We start from the raw sequence: 22289 nt of genomic DNA, 5'->3' as shown, positions 1-22289 counted from the left end.
AGAAAAGGAGTTGTTTGAGTATAATTATAGTTCTGGTTGCTTTTTATCTTAAATGTCCTTTAAGGGTTCTTTCTGACTATTTATTTTTGTGTATGTAATTACCTAATTAAGTTAAAGGATTTAACATAAAATAGTTCTTATATTTTTTATATAGTCTTATAAACTAATATTTTGTATAACACATTTTCATAATTTAACAGATTTAATACTTCTATTAATCAAATTCTTTCTATTTCATCAGCTTTGCAATAACCAGATTCCTGATACATATGTTTGTGAATTTTATTTTGTAAGTTTCCTTGAGTGCTATACCAACATTCAGAGAGTTTGTGTGTGTGTGTGTGTGCGTGTGCGTGTGTGTGTGTGTGTGTGTGTGTGTGTGTGTGTGTGTGTTAATTTGGGTGTTTATTCGAGGATCAAGTTTATGTTCGGATCGAGTTTATATGTCTGTGCATGTGTATGTGGGTGTATGCATGCAGTAGGTTTATATATGTGCAAGTGTCATACTTGTTTTGAACATAGTATATGTTTATATGCGAGAAATTTATAGGTGTATATTCATGTGTAGATATGCGAAATCCTACACTGCGCCTCATAGCCATCTGTGTTTGGTGTCAGGAAGGTGGATGATATTTGATGTGTTCCCGATGCTAGTCGGCATCGCTCTCCCGCACAGTTTGCAGAGCGCCGAAACAAAACGTTTATGGGAACTTAAAAAGCCGAACAACGTCCACATCAACTACTTTGTCTGCATTCTTATGTGTGGAAGCTTGTTCCTCTATATCTGTATTCAGGTCGCTCATTTTGTAGCTTTCTGTGACAGACTAGCTTAACCAACTTCTGAGCGCTGTCATCACGCAAGTGACATCACGCTCATTCTGAGCACGGAAAGTCATTTAGTGACAAATGATACAAGGTAGAAAATCTTGCATGTAAATGCATGCAATGCCTGTTTCATTTACACTTGAGCAAAAATTCCATATATGCCTCACAAAAGTAGCAGAACATTCCAGGAAATCCCTAATATGGATGAAGGCATCCAGCTATTGGTGTTGAATGAAAATAAGATCTGAATAAATATTAAAAGGCTTCAACTGCGCCGATAAATGGTTGATATGTGTACTTACAGCCATCTTAGGTATATTTAAAAGAAAGTCGATTTATAATTTAATGCTAACTGACGTAGCATGTTACAGTAGAATATAGCTATAAAATAATATGCTAGATGCATGAACTCACTGTAATTTAACTATTACAGAAACGGATGAGAGATTCATTTTTTATTTCAAAGCATTTTCCCAGATTATGTCAAAATATGATGTTCCCAAATATCAGTCCGTTTGCTAAAACACAGAAAGTTTTGACCAAATTAATCCACAAAATCAACCCAGAATGGATGAAAATGACCCAACAGCACACAAGGGGAAAGGTGCACATTTCAGTCTTTATGCAGATGCTGAACAGGTATGTCTCATGTTTGCGAGACAAATATTCAGATGTTTGTTCAACTGTTACCTCAGAACTTTTTTTTTCTGATGTGTTTACTGGTCAGGCACAGAATGAACAAGTATTCCCTGTCTGCTTAACAAATTCTAGAAAAACATTTTGTTAAAATTCTGAGTATATACAAATTAAAATAGGCCACTTACAGCTTTCAAATCTGTGTCTTATCAATATGACCAAAATGACTTTTATGAGAAACTCTGAAAACTGGACTAACACAGTTTCAATTTACTAGAACTTCTAAGTTAAGTGGCTTCAGCACAATTTACATTGTAAAAGCACTAGATAAAGATGAATTGAATTGAATCTGCTTAAATGTGCACACGTTAATGGACTGAACAAAATATGATCTGATTTATTTTACATTTAATGTGCATCAAAATTACAGTGTGTGTAGCCAATATTTCCAGTGTCTTTTCACCTTTATTACGCTTTTGATGAGATTTTTAAGGTTAAATGAAAAGGGATGTTTTTTTTTCAGATCTAATTGAAGAGAATGAGGGGAGTAAAGAGGAGGAACATCATGTCAAAATTGAGGAAAAAACTCATTCACAGACTGAGGGTATTTTGAAAAGTAGAGACGAAAATCGTTTCACCTGCACTCAATGTGGAAAAAGTTTTGGAAGAAAAGGCTATCTTAAGATTCACATGAGGATCCACACTGGAGAGAAACCATTCACATGCATTCAGTGTGGGAAAAGTTTCATCCGCTTATCATCCCTTAATATACACATGAGAATCCACACTGGAGAGAAACCATTCACATGCACTCGGTGTGGAAAGAGTTTCAGCCACTCATCATCCCTTAATCACCACATGATAATCCACGCTGGAGAGAAACCTTCCACATGCTCCCAGTGTGGGAAGAGTTTCAGTTGCTCATCTCACCTTAATCACCACATGAGGATCCACACTGGAGAGAAACCATTCACATGCACTCAGTGTGGGAAAGGTTTTAGCCAATCATCACCCCTTAATAAACACATGAGGATCCACACTGGAGAGAAACCATTCTCATGCACTCAGTGTGGGAACAGTTTCAGACACTCATTATCTCTTAAACAACACATGAGGATCCACACTGGAGAGAAACCATTCACATGCACTCAGTGTGGGAAGAGTTTCGGCCAATCATCATCCCTTAATCACCACATGAGGATCCACACTGGAGAGAAACCATTCACATGCACTCAGTGTGAGAAGAGTTTCAGCCAATCATCACACTTTAACCGACACATGAGGATCCACACTGGAGAGAAACCATTCACATGTGCTCGGTGTGGAAAGAGTTTCAGCCAGTCATCAAACTTGAATCTACACATGAGGATCCACACGGGAGAGAAACCGTTCACCTGCACTCAGTGTGGGAAGAGTTTCAGCCAATCATCAAACTGCAATCTACACATGAGGATCCACACTGGAGAGAAACCATTCACTTGCACCTAAGCCACGGTTACATTGGACCTTTCTCCCCATAGACTCCCATTCATATGCACGCAAATGCGTCAGACTGTAAACGCAAGTTTGTGCATCAAGTTTTGCAGTTCACTGCATTGCAGAGTTCAAGCTTGGTGAACTCTGACCTGCGAAAACCAAACGAAGATCAAAACATGATCTATCTGGACAAATTAAAAATATATTCCAATCGCTCACTTTTTTAATGTCTAATCATCTTGTTTATTCCCGCCCCTTTTCGCAGCGCCATACAACAAAATATCGCATGCTCAAACTCTTGTGCAGGGGTCCCCAAACTTTTTTATTAGATGGCCACATAATTTTTCCTTTTTTAATGGGGGGCCGGGTCACCTTACAGTATAATGGAGAATTACATGGTTCGGATTGACTATTATGATTTTAACTGTATGTATACCTTCTAATGCTAGAATAGTTGATTATCATTATAATGACTTTTTTATATTCAGTGCTAATCAAATTCAAACATTTAATTGCATATTAGTATGAACTGTGGGCTTGCTTCTGACTGGTGAGAAGTCCAATGTCAGGTTCCCTTCCTGTCACAGCCTGTCTCAAAGACTGATGCAAATGTTCATCAGTGAGTCTTGATCTCGTCTGTGTTTTCATCAGTTTCATGCATGAAAAGGTTTGCTCACAAATATACGTGTTGCCAAAAAGTGTGGTAATCTTTATTGCATGCCTTTTGATGTTTGGGTATGTCTCGTTGGGGAGGGCAGCATAGAATTCAGTGAGAGTGTTGGGCTTAAATGCGTCTTTCAGAACATCACAGTTCTGTAACTCAGGCCCCGTTTACACTAGTGCGTTTTAGTTTGAAAACGCATAAGTTTTGCTACGGTTACGCCATCCGTCCACACTACGCCGGAGTTCTCGAGCGCCGAAAACAGAGCTTTTTGAAAATGCTGGAGAGGCCGTTTTCATTCTGAAACGCTGCTGCTCCGTCTCAGTGTGGATGGGGAAAGACGGAGACATCTGAAAACGGAGGCGGGGCTGCAAACATTCGCCTATCTGATTGGGGCTTTTCCTCAATATTAAGTAGCCCACACACAGTTCAGTTTTGCATCCTCTTCTTGTAAGTTCAGACTTCGCAAGTTTGATCAAGGCTGCAGTCTCCCCCTTCTCAGTTTGATATGGAAAACATACCGAGGACACAGGTAAATCTTCAAAGGGAACAGTGTACTTTATAACTTCATTCACATCACCCTGGCTACGTTGTTTCACTTTCTCAACAATAAAATGTAAACATGATTTAAGGAACTGCCTATTTTCTTTTTAATATTAGCAACTTAACAGACAGCAGAAATGTTGAGGCGCCGTGCTGCATATATGAGCGTCATCTTCACTGTGTGGATATTTATAACAAAACGGAGCCGATAACAACTGCCTCCTTTCAATTTCAGTGAAAATACGAAACGTACCCTCTCTTTTGCTGAATATCAGTTTTAATAATCGATAATTATAAAAGTATAACATACAATAAGTTTATACATTGTAGGAAATAAAGGCAAGCGATCAGTACCTGGATTAATCATTAACTTATCTTTGCGCTTAACCAAAACATGTTACCCGTGAACAAGTAACTTAATAGATTCCAATGACCAAAGTCAGGGAATTGGCCTATGTCGTTAGATAAAGACAACAAGATGAATGAAATATCACGTTTAGCAAATATAGTGAGATTAGATCCAGCGTGAGATGCTTGATGAGCAGTCCGACAAGCATAGCTCTCATCTGGGTAGAAATGCTGGAGTGCTTGCCCGAGAGTGTGTGTGTGGTCACGTGATGTGTGTTTTCAGCGTTTTGGTGTGGACGGAGAGCAGTTCAGAAACGCTGGGTAAAACGCGAGTGTGGACACGGATCGTTTTCATTCTACAACTCCGTTTTAAAACTAAAACGCACTAGTGTAAACGGGGCCTCAGCCAACTCAAACTGATACGTAGGCAGGGCTTCGTTAATGTCAGCAGCGAATGGGTTCTGAAATAGGCGGATTTCTTTAGCGTAGACGTGTAGCTCACGGAATCGCGCGTCAAACTCCGCCATCAGCATTTCCAGCGCTTCCACGCACTTTTCAACTGGGAATGGAGCCACTGGTTTCTCCTCTGAAAAACTTTGGGTTACTGGGAGATGAGTGAAGTCTTGTTTTTGCACTTGTCCCACAAGCAGTGCTAGTTTCACCTCAAATACTTTTATGTGGGAATACGTACCACATATTAGTTTCCCTTTGCCTTGGAGCTGCAAGTTGAGGCTGGTCAACATTTCTGTCACATCTGTTAAAAAGGCGAGGTCCCATTTCCATTCTGCGTCAATCAGTTCTGGGACAGTTATACCCTTTGTCAGAAAGAAGGCGTTAATTTTGGGTAGCAGCTCGTAAAAACGCCTCAAAACTCTGCCACGGCTTAACCATCGGACTTCAGTATGGTAAAGCTGTAGAGAGTCAACGGATCGTTCCAGAACCGAACAAGCCATAGACCATGTTATCCTTAAAAGATTGGTTGGTGCCTACATGTCTGAGCTTTGATTTAATTTTCAAAGCAATCCACAGGCACCCAGCAAAAGGCAATCCACAGGATGACTAGCCAGTCAACATCACAGTTGCGTGTTAATTAACTTTACACCTTAAAACAATAAGAGGCTCTACAATCAAAAACCCACCAAACCGGTTTTTGAGAAGTACCTTTTGGTTTGCGTGCCCTTTGGCGTCTGCAAGGAATACACATTCTCAGGCAGATACAGAAGCGATCAGAAACGCTTCCAAAGTTTAATGGACATTTAAGTAAAACAGTTTATTTGAGTAATGTACGTTTGCTTTATGTTTCTGTAGGTTTTTGTGTGTACATGTTCCATGTGTTTAACAAAACTGTTATGGATAGTTATTGAGTAATAGCCCTCAGTGATAAATGAAATCTACAGAATGTTTGTGAAATACTTCATGTTTGGTATTGATTGAAAGCTAGGAACATTTCAAATGCATTGGTTTATATGAAGAAACCATACTATGAAAAGTGTCCATGTTATGAGACTTTATTTTAACCACTATGCTATCAAAGCAGCACCCACACCAGGTGTCAACCCGGCCTTCTAGAGGGCAGAATTGGGGTGTGACTCCACCCCGCACCTTCTCTGATTGGACAAGCATTGTGTAGACCAAGCCTCTACCAAAGCCTATAAAACTTTGAACAAAGGAATTTCATCGTCGTCTTTTGCCGGTCATCTTTGCCAGTCGTCACCGCCGTCGCTGCCCGGACGTCGCTCTTCTCGTGCTGTGGCCGTTACATCGCCTCGCCGGAAGCCTCGTTACATCATGGAGCAGACCGCGACCTTCACTTGCTGCCGGCTCGACCCCCGATCTGCTTGTGCAACCGCTTCAACAACAAGCCATCGGGTCAACACATCCAAACTCTGAAACTCATCATAACTACAGGAACCCAGGAAGGACTTCGAACGCCGCCTTGTCCAACATCCGTATTCCTAGCAACCGACTAAGGAAACCCCTCTTCACCGACAAGGGAATTCCATCACGTCACTGAAGTTGCTACGCTGACCAATCAGCTTCGCCGGGATTTCCCTTTGGACCAGTCGAGGAAACCAAAAGTACATCAGAACGCAAGTAGCACAAACAAGGTTTCTACCCATTACTGAATATGGTGTGAATTATGTTTAAGTAGTAAAGAATAGCAAAATTCTCTGCTTTTATGGTTTCTCTCAGGTTGCAATCCTAAGAACGTAGCAAATGCTAGAAGTTGAATCCACTCAGTCATAACTCTCCTCAAACTGCTTGTGAGTGTGTGTATGTATGTGCGTTTGTTTGTTTTACGTAACGTTAGATTAGTACTTTGTGTTATAGAGTAGCAATAAACTTTTGTTTCGTTTTAAGATCAGTGTTGGTGTGTTGTGTGCTTTATAAGTTAATGCCTCAGCTTCAGATACTGCTACCTTGCTTATTAAATAATTAGATACTGTTTTTATATTGTTATTGTTGGCCACGTAATAATATAATACAGGATTGCTTTACACTAAACATTCTATTTGCTGGACAAATACTTAAGTTAAGTGTAAGCTTTAAATAATTCTATGTGAATCATGTTCGAATCTTTGATTCTAGCTCCGCAAGAAAGGTTTGGAACTGCCGGTGTTTAAGTCCGTTTGCTCTGATAAAGTTTATACATGACACCACCACCTTCATGACCGATCATTCCCACTTTAAAACTTTGCAGCAGAGTGCTTGCTGGTGAATCAGGCAGTGCACTTGTAATGGGTGGGTGAGACCTCTTTCTTCCATTTCTCTGTTCATGCGTCCTATAAGTCCCCTTGACGTGCCAACCATACTAGGTGCCCCATCAGTAGTGATGCTGACCAGCTTAGACCAGTCTAGACCCAGCTCTTCCATCGTTTGGCACACTTTACCAAAAATATCCTCCCCTGTCGTTGTGCCTTTTAGACTTTGTAGGGCTGCCAGCTCCTCGGACAGTTCAAAGTTTGAGTTAACTCCGCGAAGAAAAATTAGCAGCTGTGCCGTGTCCTACACGTCATTGCTCTCATCAAGAGCTAAAGCAAAATAAATAAATTTTTTCACCTTCTCCTGAAGCTGGACATATACATTATTCCCCATTTCTTTAATTCGTCTGGTGATTGTTTGCTGACAGACTCACCGCATTTAAGACCCGTTGCCAAAGTAGAGGCTCAGGCCCTGGCAAAAGAACTGGCTTCATTCAGGTTTTTGATATGCACAATTGTATGGTTTGATATCCTAACACATATTAACCAGGAGAACAAGATGCTGCAGTCTAAATCAATGCAAATGGATGTTGCAAAGTTGCAAAGGAACTCTGTGAGACCCTAAACACAGAGCCTGAGCTTAAAGAGAAGCGGCTGAGAAGCACAAAAAGACATTTTGCCTACGAAACTGCAGATGAGCCCATCAGTGATGCCCTCAAAAAGCTTGAGGTAATGTTTTTTTTATAGCATTGTTGACTCTGCTTTGGCATCACTCCAAGAGAGATTTGAAATTTTCACTCAGGTCAAAGCAAGATTTGGAGTGCTCCTTGATTTCAGCCAAGTTCAAGGAATGTCAATAGAAACATAACAGAAACACTGCACTGACTTAGAAAAAGCTCTGACACTGGGGGAAGCAGGTTCTGATATTGATGGTCAAGAGCTGGCTCAAGAATTCATAAACATTCTAAAGTTGCCACCACTACAACAGCTCTGGAGATGCTATCATTTCTTCATGACAGCCACTTGCAAGAGTTGTACCCAAACCTTTGGATTGCTCTGCGCATCGCTGTAACACTTCCCGTGACCGTTGCCTCTGCTGAGCGAAGTTTTTCTAAGATGAAGCTCATCAAAACATACGTGCGCTCCTCTATGGTGGCACAAGAGCACTTCAGTGGACTGGCAAAAATAAGCATCAACTCTGAATTAGCAAAGACATGATCATATGATGAGCTAATTGATGACTTTGCTGCCAGAAATAACAAGGCTGTCCTTTTGTAAATGGTTGAAAATAAGGTAAACTCCTGCTGAAGAAATGTCTGTTTATTTCTTGTGTCAAGCATTATCCTTTAATGTAAAGATTTTATTTAGTTTTTAAGAATATATATTTTTTGTTTCATTAATGAGACTTTGCAAATAGTTGAAAATAAGGAAGACATGTCTGTTTATGTAAAGCATTATCTTATAATGTAAAGATTTTATTCAATGTTTAAGTATAATTTTTGTTTAATTGATGACCTTTTGTAAATGGTTGAAAATAGGAAAAACTCCACTCCTGCAGAAGACATGTCTGTTTATTTTTCATGTAAAGCATTATACATTTAACTATCGTAAATTTGATTTATGAAACCGAATTCGCCATTAATAAACCTGACTTACCAAAATAAGCCTGGCTTTTTCTGTAAGCTAGTTTTATGGAATAGCCCCCCTGTTCTCTCTTCCCTCTGGTAATCTCAGAAAAAAAAATTTTTTTTCATGCCTTTTCTACATTATGCGCTTCACACTTCTATCCAGTAGATGGCGGGAATGCACCGTGTAAGTTGGTCTGCCAACCGCCATTAACCCCAGAAGAAGAAGAAGACTTTTATTTTGGCGTGTCGTTTGACGACATAAGGCTGCGGCTCTACTGCACTGTGATTCAACTGGATAAAGGTTTGTTTTAAAGCTTTTACACACATATAAACGGATTGATTAAAGTTTCAGAGTTTCACCAGATGCTACATGATATACCTGCTGTTGAGATAGAGGTAAAGTTGGTTTTATATTTGCGCATTCGTTCATTTAGAAGTCTCTATTAGCATGCAAGTATGACTTGAAAACAACATTAACACTGTTTATTTGACTGTGAATAATGTTGTACTTTGATAGTCATTGACTGCTATATGATTTCGTTATTTAGAGTTTGCAATAATACTTTCATGAAGTTATATTTTTAAAGGGAAAGTCCAAATGTGTGAATATAAAACAAACTTTAACTTACCTATGTTGTTGACTATTATTTTACCCCTTTATATAACGTAGTACTATTTCACTAACATTAATTGAAGACTATTGTTTGACTGAAGCAACAGAAACGTTTGTAATTAGTGTTTTAAAGAAGGTTTAATTTATTAAATAGCATAATGTCATTCCATTCTAAGTAGGCTTTACATCATATAAGAAATTCAACAACGTAGTTTTATTCAGCTAATTTGTGGCTATTGTTTCTTGCTCTGACTTACTCTTTTACCTAATTTCTGTTGAAGCAAGTGTTGAAGAGAAGTTATTTTGTTTCTGTTCATTGTTTTATTTATTTAAAACAGGAAATTTTTATTGTTTTGTTCATTTTAAACAGGATAAAGTGTCCAAACACAGAGGAAAACTCCTGCTGAAGCGACTGACCTTAACACTTATAAAGATGGCGTTTATTAAAGAGGAGAGTGAAGATGTGAAGATTGAAGAAGCATTCAGAGTCAAACAGGAAGATCCACAGGAACAAACAGGTTGGTTTTCATACTTACATCTTTTTTATAATAAGAATACTAAATTAAGCCCTGAGTGTGCTACCTAGTTCTCCTAAATGCACATAAGTACTCGCTGAAAAATAGGAATCAGTTTCTTTCAATACTTGTTCTTGGTCTTTTGTCATTAATTTTATGTATTATTACTAGGGGTGTAAAGATATTAAAACCGAACCGAAATATCGCGATACACCAGCCACGATACGTATCGCGAAACTCTCGTGGCGTATCGCGGTACTCTCACTCCCCCTGCTGCCCATTCTTGAGGTTGACGTCACTTGTCTCTAACTAATTGAACCAATTTAAACACATCTTTATCACATTTAATTAAATTGTTTTAGTAATGATGAGGTTTTGTTCTAAATATTATATTCTAAAGTTAGTATTTTAGTGCATGTCATGTCATGTGACTTGAGTGAGCATCACACTCGTTACTACTGGACGCAGGATGGCTGCTTCACATAGTACTGAGATTGCAGATCCCCCAGACACATTTAAGTCATCTGTGTGGAAACATTTTGGTTTTTCAGTTGAGTACAGGAATAGAATTCGTGTCATAGACAAAGCGCCTGCCTGTCTGTCTTAACTGTTTCACGAAACTTACTTGTAAGGAAAAACATTTAAAAAGTGTGGTAATTTCACAATGTGAGGGTGTAAGCAACAACTGCCAACAAAATTGATTTATTGTACAAAAGTAAAACCAGAATAATGCCCAAATATACAAAAAAAGAGAAATATTTACACTAATAAAAATAATATAATAAAGTAGCAAATTCAAACAAAAGTATCAAACAAAAATTTGTTAAACTCGAGCAAGGGGATGATAGTGAGAACAAACAAAATAAATAAATATAATAAAACAATTCTAACTCACGAATAACCCCTCTTACCTCGCTAAAACTAATGAAAAGAACAAAAAGGTCTTCAGCGCCGTGCGCCGCATTCTTCCCTATACTGAATAAAATAAACAAAGATGACCTTCACCTCTTACCTGATGTCTTTAACAATACATTTTCTACGTGTTTGCAAAATGGAAATCGTATGACATTTTCCCTATTCACCTTACACTAAGAGTGAACTTGAGGATTGTCGGGAAGGAGCGGAGCCAAAAAATAATATACAAATCAATTGAAATAAAAATGTACAAACCTCACAAAATTACTTAAAGTGGGTAAAAGTAATGCAAAATAATTTTGGCCAAACAAAAGTTAAGCAAAAACAACGAAAATCATAATCATGTCAGAAAAATACACGAAAAACGAGATCAAAGGAAAAAGCGCTCTCTCTCCCGCTCTTCCTGACATGCTTTTCACATTCCCGCGCTGCGTCGGCAAATGATGATAGATCGGTCTCCTGACCAATCAGCTGTCATGAAGGCGGACCTACATAAATGACTGGCATAGAGGGAGCGGGAGAGAGAGAGAGATCGGGAGGCAAACATACAGCCGGCTACAACCCTAACATTAGTTTCAGACACAACCGCAATGTATTTTACTGGTGAATATGTCATGAAAAAACACTTTACAAACACATTATATGTATATTTTTTCATTAATTTAAACGGAAACCTATCTATCTAACTGAAACCATAGATAATCAAAAATGAGCGTCTGTGTCAGCACAGCGATCAAGTCTCTCATCGGAGAATGTGGATATTATGGTGTTTTTGAAGATCTTTCACTAGTCTACACTGCAGTTATTTATTTAATTTTAGTTTACTTAGTTAAGGTGGCTGCACTAAAGAAAATAGTTTTTTTTTTCTGACTAGTCTATATTGGAGGTATTTATTTAATTTTAGTTGTTTACTCTGGTGTCCTGACTGTACTAAAAATTTACACACAAAGTTGATAAAGAAAAAGTTAAGATGTTCTTTTTATTAAGTGAATTGTTTCTTAGCATTGCTGTTAACATGACATCAACCCTAACCCCACAGCAAACAGAAACCGAACCGAACCGTGGTTCCAAAACCGTGAACCGAACCGAACCGTGCCTTTGGTGTATCGTTACACCCCTAATTATTACACAGTAAAATCTTCAGAGTAAAATTTACTCAGTTCAGAGAACATTTGGTCCCTCTCTAAGTTGAGCAAAATTTACTCAGCAGCAGTTAAAGTTAATGAGACAATGTTGGGGTTAATTAAGTGATGATTGAGGACTGATGTACACCTGCTGTTAATGAGCAAAAACAGAGAAGAGAAACTACAAACAACAAAACTACATCTACCTTCAGTCACAGCCGTAGATTAAATAAACTGAAATAAAACACACCAAATTATTAAGTAACTCCACAAACAGCAGCTTTACTTATTAACAACCTGTTTGGCCTTATTTCTGCCACACTCTATAAAATTCCATATATTGATATTATTAAGAATTTTTTTACAACATTAAAAAAAAAAAAACACTTTTTGTGTTTAAGCTGTCACCATTGAGGAGAACAGTAAGTGCTTTACTTGGACTCTGACTCGATTTCTAATGTTAGTTTCTCTTTGTTTGCCAAATAGTGTATTGTGGCAAATATTGTATAAAGAGAGCACTTGTGCTCTGGATAATTGAATCTGTGGTGGTTTAGTAAAATTGGTTTTAACCTATTAAGTTTAAATAATGTTGTATCATAAAACAAGCACTGTATTAAGAAAATTGAGCTCACCAATACTTTTTTCAGATCATAAAACACATTGAACATCTGAAACACTTAAAACACACAGACATAAAGAATCAGCGTATGCTTCTCAACTATGGTGAGGTTTTTTTTTTTTTCCTACAGTGCATGCTGTGAACTATGGATGAATGTCATATGATTGTCTTACCATGCACTGCAGCCAAAAATAAATAAAACTCTAACCACTGTTGAGATAGATACGCTGATTATTGATGTCTGTCTCTAAAGTGAAACAGATGCTCAGTGTATTTAAATTTAACACCACAGCTGAGATCCATTCTCTTAAAAAACACTAAATTTTGTTTCTTATATGATTAACCATCATCTAAAGATAATTTCTTGTACAGTTACTCTTGTCAAGAGTAAGAATCCTCACAGGATTAATCAACCTGATCACATGTGCTTTCTTTTTACTTGTCATTGCAAGTAAAGAATAATTAGCATTAGAAATCGAGTCCAAGTAAATCAACCACTTTTCTCCATGATGGTGACATCAGGCGAAAAAAAAAAAAAAAAAACATGTTTTTTTTTTTTTGTAAAATGTAAAGAACTAAAACAGTTAAGCAATGCTGCTGAGTAAATTTTGCTAAATTTAAAGAGGGACCAAATGTTCTCTGAACTGAGTAAATTTTACTCTGAAGATTTTAGTCTTCCATTTTCTCTACCCTCTTAAGGTTATTGCTTTTCTTGTTCTTTTACTGTTTGTTAAGCGTCCTTGAGCACTGGCATTATATAAAATAAATAAAAGCAATAAATTAAAAAAGTTTAACTGAGCTGACGATATTTGACCTACAGTATTCTCATAGAAAATGAACTACCCTGATCCAGTTACCATGACCATTTATGTGAAGCTGCTTTGAGACAATCTACATTGTAAAAGCGCTATACAAATAAAGCTTAATTGAATTGAATAGAAGATATCTGCTATTACAGTGATAGTGTTGGCTTGGTACTTTCCATTTGCATATGTCACGTTGATCACAATTCCCTTTTTTTCCATCAACTTCTTTATGGGATTAAACTTGTTTCTAGTAGTTGTTACTAGTTCTTACAGATAGTATGAGTTAGAATTACATCATTATTATAATAACTTATTTATAGGGCTATTGTGTTTAAACAGGGTTTCTGTGAATCATACAATGTTGTAAATTCCAAAATCTAAAATTTAGGCCTGAAGAAGTCTTAAATTTACTGAAATATTGTGTTGTAGGTCTTAAATCTTTTTAAACAAGTCTTCATTTTCCTTTATTCATGTTTTGCTGTCAAATCTGGCCAAAACCCATACAATCACCAACAATCCATCACAATAAAACCTTAAACTTTTTATTCAAAAAGGTCATTTTAACTCTATTTATCATAATGGTTTAATTATTTTACTTACAATAACATTTGTTTAAATTTGCTTTATGTATTAATTGCTGAGGACATTGACCTGGACAGATTGTTGTACATAGATTTAGTTTATTATAGTTTTTTAAACATTTAAAACATTTGTTTTTTATTTAAAAAAAAGTTTATTTTGGAAAAGAGTGCGCGGATCCAAGTAGAGCTCTTGTTTTTACACAATATTTAAGATCTTTTGCTAAGAAATATCTAAAATATTTTAATATTATTATTATTATTGATTTATTATTGTATTATTAAATATTTTATATTAAAATATTTTTTGATAGGACAAAAAAATCTTTTTCATCTGGGCCATTTGAAAAATTCTTTGGTTTAAAATTTCATTCATAATGGTCTTAAAAATGTCTTAAAGTCTTAAATTTAACTTGGTGACACCTCTAGAAACTTTGGTTAAATTGTGTCAGAAAACGTGGATGCCCCTAATTTGAAATATGCTGAATGAAATGGACACTAAAGTAATTAATTATTATAAAACATTGTACAGTATTCTAAACTATGATGTTGTTGTGGGACGATGTGAGACAAAACAAACAAATTATAGTGGAACAATAACGTGTAGCATTGCACTGACTACAACTGGCACACAAACTAGTCTAAATGACTTTTGCTGCTTAAGAAATAGATCAAAGCATGCTGATGATGTGCAAACAAATGAGTTTGAAGTTCGTCAGAATATTGACCATATTCTTTATGTACCAGCAGGCGTCGCTATTGGAATCTTTTTGCTTGAGACTTTTTTTAAAGAATTAATTTTAAATCCTAAAAACAATGTTCTGCCACTAGGCATGGGACGATAACCGTTTTCAAGGTATAGAGCTGTTTGAAAAAAGTCAAGGTTTTAAAACCGCCAATATTTCCTGCTGTACCGTTCATTGGTATATGAAAGGGTTTTTTTTTTTTTTTTTTTTTTTTACGTTTTGTTTCAAGATTTTCAGGACAACAGTATCAACAGCAGGAAAGATCTCCAAAAATGCAGTTTTAAATTGTAAAGAATTCTGTGTTCATGAAACAAATGAAGATAGCAGAAGTCAAAGAGGGGTATACTTTAACTCAAGAGTCAGTTACTGTGGTAACTTACTCTGTGAACCTAACCTGGTCAGTAGCAGGTTTTATTCTCTGAGTTTCTGTCAGTCTCCTTTTTTAAAGATGAAGCGGTATTTCTTTTATGTGCGTTTTAGATAGGCTATGAGCATTAAAAAAATTGGTTGATGGAAACATCATGATGCACAAAACTTTTGAAATATAGGCATAAAAAACATGCGCATAACTGCGTAGGATAAACTTTTTATTCGATAAGAAAGGATAAACTTCTGTAAACTACGCAAGTGCTTTTACTGAACAAATTCCAATATGTGCATTAAAAAAAGGTTTGTTATAGGAGATCATATGATGATGAAAATGTGTGTGAATGTCCAAACCTGCAGGCTGAGCACACTGTAAAACAACTGAAATGTAGTTTTGGTCATTCTAAAACAGCTTTAACTGTTTCAGTATTAATGTTATTGTATTATTAATGAGCTCCAGAGCGTCTGGAGTGTGTCAAGAGCGTCTGTTTTCCGCGTCTCATGTCTTCAAACGCCACCACATGTTCATTGTGTGTCGTTATTGTCCTCTGAGGTGAAAGCCATTTATTAAAAAAAGAAAAGATCCATGTAGCTTCTCCTACCGCAGTAAATTGTTTTTACTGTTGATATTTGGCACCAGTTAGTCAGGAAGTGACAATTTTGTTCTTTTTGATTTATTGGATGGAAACACTGCTTTATTCGCATATCTTTTATGCGATATTCCAGTTTTACAAATCAATTTAATTCACATTTTTGGATGGAAACATAGCTATTGCCTACATTTCATTCACACAAAGAACAATATACTGGACATGTACTGTAACAAGATTAATGGGATTATTACTCATTCAATTTATTATTTTTATTATTATTCAAATATTTTTATATATTTTTCAAAAGTCTTCAATTTCTTCACAACACACATATTGAAAAGTAAATTAACATGGTATATAGCTACAAACATACCCCCCATAAAGAACAAGGGCGAAAGAGAAAAATAAAAATTAATAAAATAAATAAATAAAAATGCATAAAATATATTAGGAAAATAAGGAGAAACTCTCACTTAGGATATAATAACCCCTGAGCATTCAATGTAGGAGAGGAAAGGCTGCCATTCCTCAAAACTTTTTTGTAAAGCCTTGGATGGTGTACTTAAGGTGCTCGAGTTGTGATAACACTTCTAATATCCAATGTTTGTGGGATGGCGGGTTTGTTTTTTCCACCTGAGAAGAATCAGGCGTCTGGCCAATAAAGAAGAAAAGGCAATGATTTCTATGTGATTAGCTGACAGGTACATATTTTTTCTGGCACTGTACCAAAAATTGAGGTCAAAGGATTAGGATCCATATCTTTATTACATATAGATGAAAATTATCTAAAAATATTGGCCCAAAATGTATTTAATTTAGGGCATCCCCAGAACATATGACTCAAACCTGCTGGCTCCAAACCACATCTGGGGCAAGATGAATCTGACCCTGTATACATTTTTGCCAGCTTGCTCCTAGATAGATGAAGCCTATGAAGCACCTTAAACTGAAGAACAATTTCTAATACATACAGAAGATGAGTGTACCAGTTCTATGGCAGTGGTTCTCAAACTGGGAGTCGCGACCCCCATTCAGGGGGTCGTGAGAGGGATTTAAAAATTGTGTAATTTTTTTGTGATTGTAATATATATTTTCCAATTTCACAAGTTAATGCTACAAATATTTTCAGATTTTAACAAAGATTTTACTGATTAACCATTAGAGTGTTTAAAAAATGCGAATCGAACGTCATCACTGTGCAGCGGCTAGCTCGCTAGCTATCACTACAGCATGAGCATGCATCTGCTTGTGAAAACCCTCACCTGCCAAGATAGATACATTTGTCATTCGTAAATCTAAAAATGTTGAAGAAATTTTGGACAGTTTGCCTGAGTCATCGGAACATCTACTTCCACTAAGCATAAGAGCAAGACCTCGTCAGACCAAAGTAGGGAACGTCAGAAATTTCAGGATGAATTCATAACATATGGACTTACCTGCTCTGCTGTTAACAACATAGATTTTCCTCAATGCGTAATCTGTTCAGAAGTGCTTGCTCATAAAAGTATGAAGCCCGTCAAAATGCAAAGGCATTTGGAGACGAAACATCCTTCTTTTATTGAAAAGCCTATAGACTTTTTCCGCCGAAAAAAGAAGGAATTGCAGGAACAGAAACATCATCGCGCAACAAGCCAAAATTACATCTAATGCCCTAAAGGCATCTTATAAGGTGTCATACTTGATTGTGCGGACCAAAAAACACACACAATTGGGGAAATCCTGATAAAGCCGTTGGCTGTGTCGGGCCATGCATGGTGAGAAAATAGCAAATGAGCTTTTGATTGTCCCGTTGTCGAACGACACAGTCGCTCGCCTCGTACATGATATTGCAAATTACATTAGGAGTCAATTGATCGATAGGATAAATGGAAAACCACTGCAAGTCGACGAATCTACTGATGCATCTAACTTCGCTCAGTTGCTGGCGTTCATCAAATACACATTTGGCAGAAAACTGCATGAGGATATGCTCTTCTGTTCAACGCTCAAAGGGACTTGTACAGGTAGTGACATTTTCATCAAACTGGACACTAAAATAAAAGAGATGGGACTTTCATGGGATAATTGTGTTGGTCTATGTACTGATGGTGCTAATGCAATGGTCGGTTAAAAACAAGGGACTGAAGGCAAAGGTTTTAGAAGTGGCTCCTCACTTGAAATTTACACACTGTATAATACACCGCGAAGCTTTTGCTAGCAAAGCACTTGATTCCGAACTCAACAGTGTTTTGAAATGTGCAATCAAAGTCATAAATCACATAAAATCTCGTCCAGTAAACGGCAGACTACTAGCCACACTTTGCAACGAGATGGGCTCACAGCACGAAGCATTGCTGTTTTACATCGAAGTCCAGTGGTTATCACAAGGGAGACACTCGCGTGATTTTATGAACTTCAAGAAGAAGTGCACTCGTTTTTAAAACACTCTAAAATGGAGTTCGCCCACTGCCTGAAAGATCCAGTTTGGTTGTCAAAACTTGCTTATTTGGCATGAATATTCGAAAAGCTTGTAAGAATTGAGATATTACAAATATTCTGATGTCTTTGACAATTCAAACATGAGCCGAAAACAGAGACAATTGACTCCATAACCCAGCAGGTGGGAATGCGGGAAAGAACCAGCTCCCCCTACATTTACATTTGAATCCCATAAAACTCAACTTCAACCACCCCAACTCGCACAGTATGGTCATTTCAAAGTCTGAATGTTCTAAATTAACCCAAGTGACTTTATCTATCATGTTTGATATCATTTGAAATGGCTCCGTGTGACTGGTACAATGATCTCATTCTCTCAGAAATAGACATAATCAAAACAATAAATATATAACTTCAGGCATCTTTTGAACCACTGTGAAGGGTGTGAATTTCCCACAGGCAGCACTAAATGCAAATGCCTTTGTTATGCACACACCCCTTTCCTTGAGGGGATTCTTGGATTACTTAAGGGAAGGTTTGAAAAATGTTCGGTGCGATTCTGCTTACCCGGATCAGCCCGTAACATGGAGCTTATGCTCCATGTTATGTATATTTTGAAGTCGGGTATGCATCTTTTAATCTTGAATTGGTCTTAATTTAATGTCAGATAATTTAATGTCAGATATTGATCGTTTAGAATTGACTGAATAAATTGGCATAATACATATTTATCTGACTAAATAAATTGTTATGTTTTGAATTATTCAAACAGAGTTCGTGTTATTATACTTTAAGTCCATAGCACCACAAGCCTCTGTACAGGTTAGTAACGGACTATACGATGTTCTCTTATTAATTCAAGTATATTTAGACTGTAAAAGGCCAATAATGGGTTTTCTGTTTAGAGCAACAAAATATTGTTGAGACCAATCTAAATGTGGGTAAGTTAGGCCTTCATCTACAAACTTATACTATATTGGGGAAAGGTGCACATTCCAGCCTTTATGCAGATGCTGTACAGGTATGTCTCATGTCTGCAAGGCAAATATTCAGCTGCTTGTTCAGCTGACACCCCAGAACTTTTTTTTTTCCTGAAGTGTTTCTTTTTTTTCTGAAGTATTCCCTGTCTGCTTTAGAAATTTTAGAAAAACATTTTGTTGTAATTATGAATATATTAATAAAAATAGGCCATTTACAGCTTTCTAATCTCTGTCTTATCAATATGACCAAAATGACTTTTATAATGAATTGTGTAAGAAACTCTGAAAACTGGACTGACACAGTTTCAATTTACTATAACTTCCATATTAAAGGGCTTTGACACAATTAACATTTATAAAAGCACTAGAAAAATAAAGATGAATTGAATTTGCTTAAATGTGCACATGTTAATGGACCGAACAAAATATGATGTTTTATTTTACATTTAATGTGCATCAAAATTAAAGTGTGTGTAGCCAATGTTTCCTGTTTCTTTTCACTTTACAGCTTTTGATGAGTTTTTAAGACTTAATGAAAACTAATGTTTTATTTATTTCAGACCTAATTGAAGAGAATGAGGAAAGTAAAGAGGAGGAACATCATGTCAAAATTGAGGAAAAAACTCATTTACAGATTGATGGTATTTTGGAAAGGAGACACAAGAATTGTTTCATCTGCACTCAGTGTGGAAAGAGTTTTGGAAGAGAAGGCAATCTTAAGATTCACATGATGATCCACACTGGAGAGAAACCATTCACATGCACTCAGTGTGGGAAGAGTTTCAGCCAATTATCAGCACTTAATCAACACATGAGGATCCATACTGGAGAGAAACCATTCACATGCACTCAATGTGAAAAGAGTTTCAGCCAATTATCAGCCCTTAATCGCCACATGAAGATCCACACTGGAGAGAAACCATTCACATGCACTCAATGTGGGAAGAGTTTTAAATGTTTGTCATACCTTACTGAACACATGAGGATCCACTCTGGAGAAAAACCATTCATATGCACTAAGTGTGGGAAGAGTTTCAGCCAATCATCACACCTTAATCACCATATGAGGGTCCACACTGGAGAGAAACCATTCACATGCACTCAGTGTGGGAAGAGTTTCAGCCAATCATCAAACCTTAATAAACACATGAGGGTCCACACTGGAGAGAAACCATTCACATGCACTCAGTGTGGGAAGAGTTTCAGCCAATCATTATCCCTTAATCACCACATGAGGGTCCACACTGGAGAGAAACCATTCACGTGCACTCAGTGTGGGAAGAGTTTTAACTGCTCATCACACCTTAATCAACACATGAGAATCCACACTGGAGAGAAACCATTCACTTGCACTCAGTGTGGGAGGAGTTTCAGTCAATCCTCATCTCGTAATCTGCACATGATAAGCCACACTGGAGAGAAACCATTCACATGCACTCAGTGTGGGAAAAGTTTTACCTGCTCATCATACCTTAATCGACACATGAGGGTCCACACTGGAAAAAAACATTCACATGCACTTAGTGTGGGAAGAGTTTCAGCCAATCATTACACTTTAGTCAACACATGATGAGCCACACTGGAGAGAAACAATTCATTTGCACTTGAGCCACGGTCACACTGGACTTTTCTCCCCAAGACTTCCATTCATACGCTCGCGAATGCTTCAGACTGAAAACGCAAGTTCTTGTGTCAAATTTTGCAGTTCACTGCGTTGCAAAGTTCAAGCTTGGTGAACTCTGACCTACGAAATCGCTTCACTTGACTGTGTGAGACCAATCGAAGATCAAAACATGCCCTTTTTGGACAGAAATGTAAAATATGGACCAATCGCTTACTTTTTTAATGTCTAGTTATTTTTTCTAATCCCACCACTTTTTGCTTTTCACTTTTTCGCATGCTCAAACTCTAGTAGTGTGACAGCAGCTTTGGTGTGGAATGAGTTTCAGCAACTCATCAGACCTTAATAAACACACGAGGATCCACACTTGAGAGAAACCATTCACATGCACTCAGTGTGGGAAGAGTTTCAAACGATCAGCAAACCTTAATGAACATATGAAGATCCACACCGGTGTGAAAGAGTATATGTGCTTGAGTGTGAGAAGACTTTTATTACAGCTCCAAAATTGAAACTGCACCAGACGATTCACACTGGAGAGACCGTTCAAGTGTTCGCACTGCGACAAGAGGTTTAATCAGTTAACACATCTGAAAACACAACAGAGGATTCACACTGGAGCGAAACTGTACAGATCGGATCAGTGTCTACAGAGTTTTGCTCATTCGGCGCAACTTAAGAAATGCTTGAATAACATGACATGAATGCAGCAAAACATTTTCTCATGTGGACAGGATGTTTCATGTCTGAATAATGTTTGAAAAGGCTGAGTGACGGTATACTGTTTTCCAACACTGCAGTAGGTGGGGTTGTAAATGTGTTACGCTCCTCGGGTTTACCGTAAACGCAATGATGGCGACTGAGAAAAGAACAGTTTCATAAACATCTGGCAAACAGCACCTCTGTGGCTTAATCTTTTTGCAAGTGATTGTACAGATGCGGATACATCTGTACTCTACTCTCCAGTGTATTTATGTAGCTAGTGTCGGTGGATGATGTTCTCTGTTAGACTTTATAAATAAGAATCAAATCATTGGGAAGACACCACACAGCACATTTTCTTCCTGGGCGGTTTTAACCACTGTAAACTAGAAACTGTGTTTATGGGATTTGAGCAATATATGCGATGTGACACCAGGAAAACTAAAGTTTTGGATGTATGTTATGGCAGTGTCAAAAATGAATATGTAGCCAAGTCAAAGCCACCTTTTTCCAACTCCGATCATAATGTTGTACATCTGATTCTATCCAATAGGTCAGTCTTTAAGGCATGTAGACCAGAATGCAAAACTGTTAATACATGGACAGAAGATTCTATGGAAGCACTTAAGGGCTGTTTTCATTCACAGATTGGTCCATATTTCAGCAGCAAGAGCTTGATGAGGCCACTGATGCAATAAGTGATTATATTACCTTTTGTGTGGATGTGATTGAAAGAAAGGATGTTGTGGTTTATCCTAAAAAACAAGCCCTATATTTTAAAGGACATTAAAGTGAGTATAAATAAAAAAAAAAGCTGGCATTTAGAAATAGGGATAAGGCTGGATTGTTAGTGGCACTGGAAGAGTTAAATTAT

At 37.2% G+C, this 22289-nt stretch overlaps 2 protein-coding genes across 3 annotated transcripts in view; both read left to right on the top strand.

The window, feature by feature from the left end:
* Positions 1-6854, top strand: part of LOC103910472 (uncharacterized) — a 12727-nt gene extending 5873 nt beyond the window's left edge. Inside the window, exon 3 of the mRNA XM_021475447.3 lies at positions 1985-6854. Coding sequence (XP_021331122.3) covers positions 1985-2949 — 965 coding nt within the window. The 3' untranslated portion in view covers positions 2950-6854. The remainder of the gene's footprint in view (positions 1-1984) is intronic.
* On the top strand, positions 6172-22289 carry LOC137490093 (uncharacterized). 2 transcript variants are annotated; one of them, XM_068218198.2, is made up of 3 exons: positions 6172-9120; positions 9803-9950; positions 19653-22289. In XM_068218198.2, exons 2-3 carry the CDS (start codon positions 9866-9868, stop codon positions 20660-20662), a joined length of 1095 nt encoding a protein of 364 aa, XP_068074299.2. In that variant the 5' UTR covers positions 6172-9120; positions 9803-9865; the 3' UTR covers positions 20663-22289. The 2 variants fall into 2 exon arrangements, with proteins under 2 accessions (XP_068074299.2, XP_068074298.2); XM_068218197.2 differs by having other exon boundaries at positions 9035-9215.

Source organism: Danio rerio, chromosome 4 (assembly GCF_049306965.1).
Source record: "Danio rerio strain Tuebingen ecotype United States chromosome 4, GRCz12tu, whole genome shotgun sequence".
Classification (NCBI taxonomy): domain Eukaryota; kingdom Metazoa; phylum Chordata; class Actinopteri; order Cypriniformes; family Danionidae; genus Danio; species Danio rerio.
This window is presented reverse-complemented; position numbering and strand designations above follow the sequence as displayed.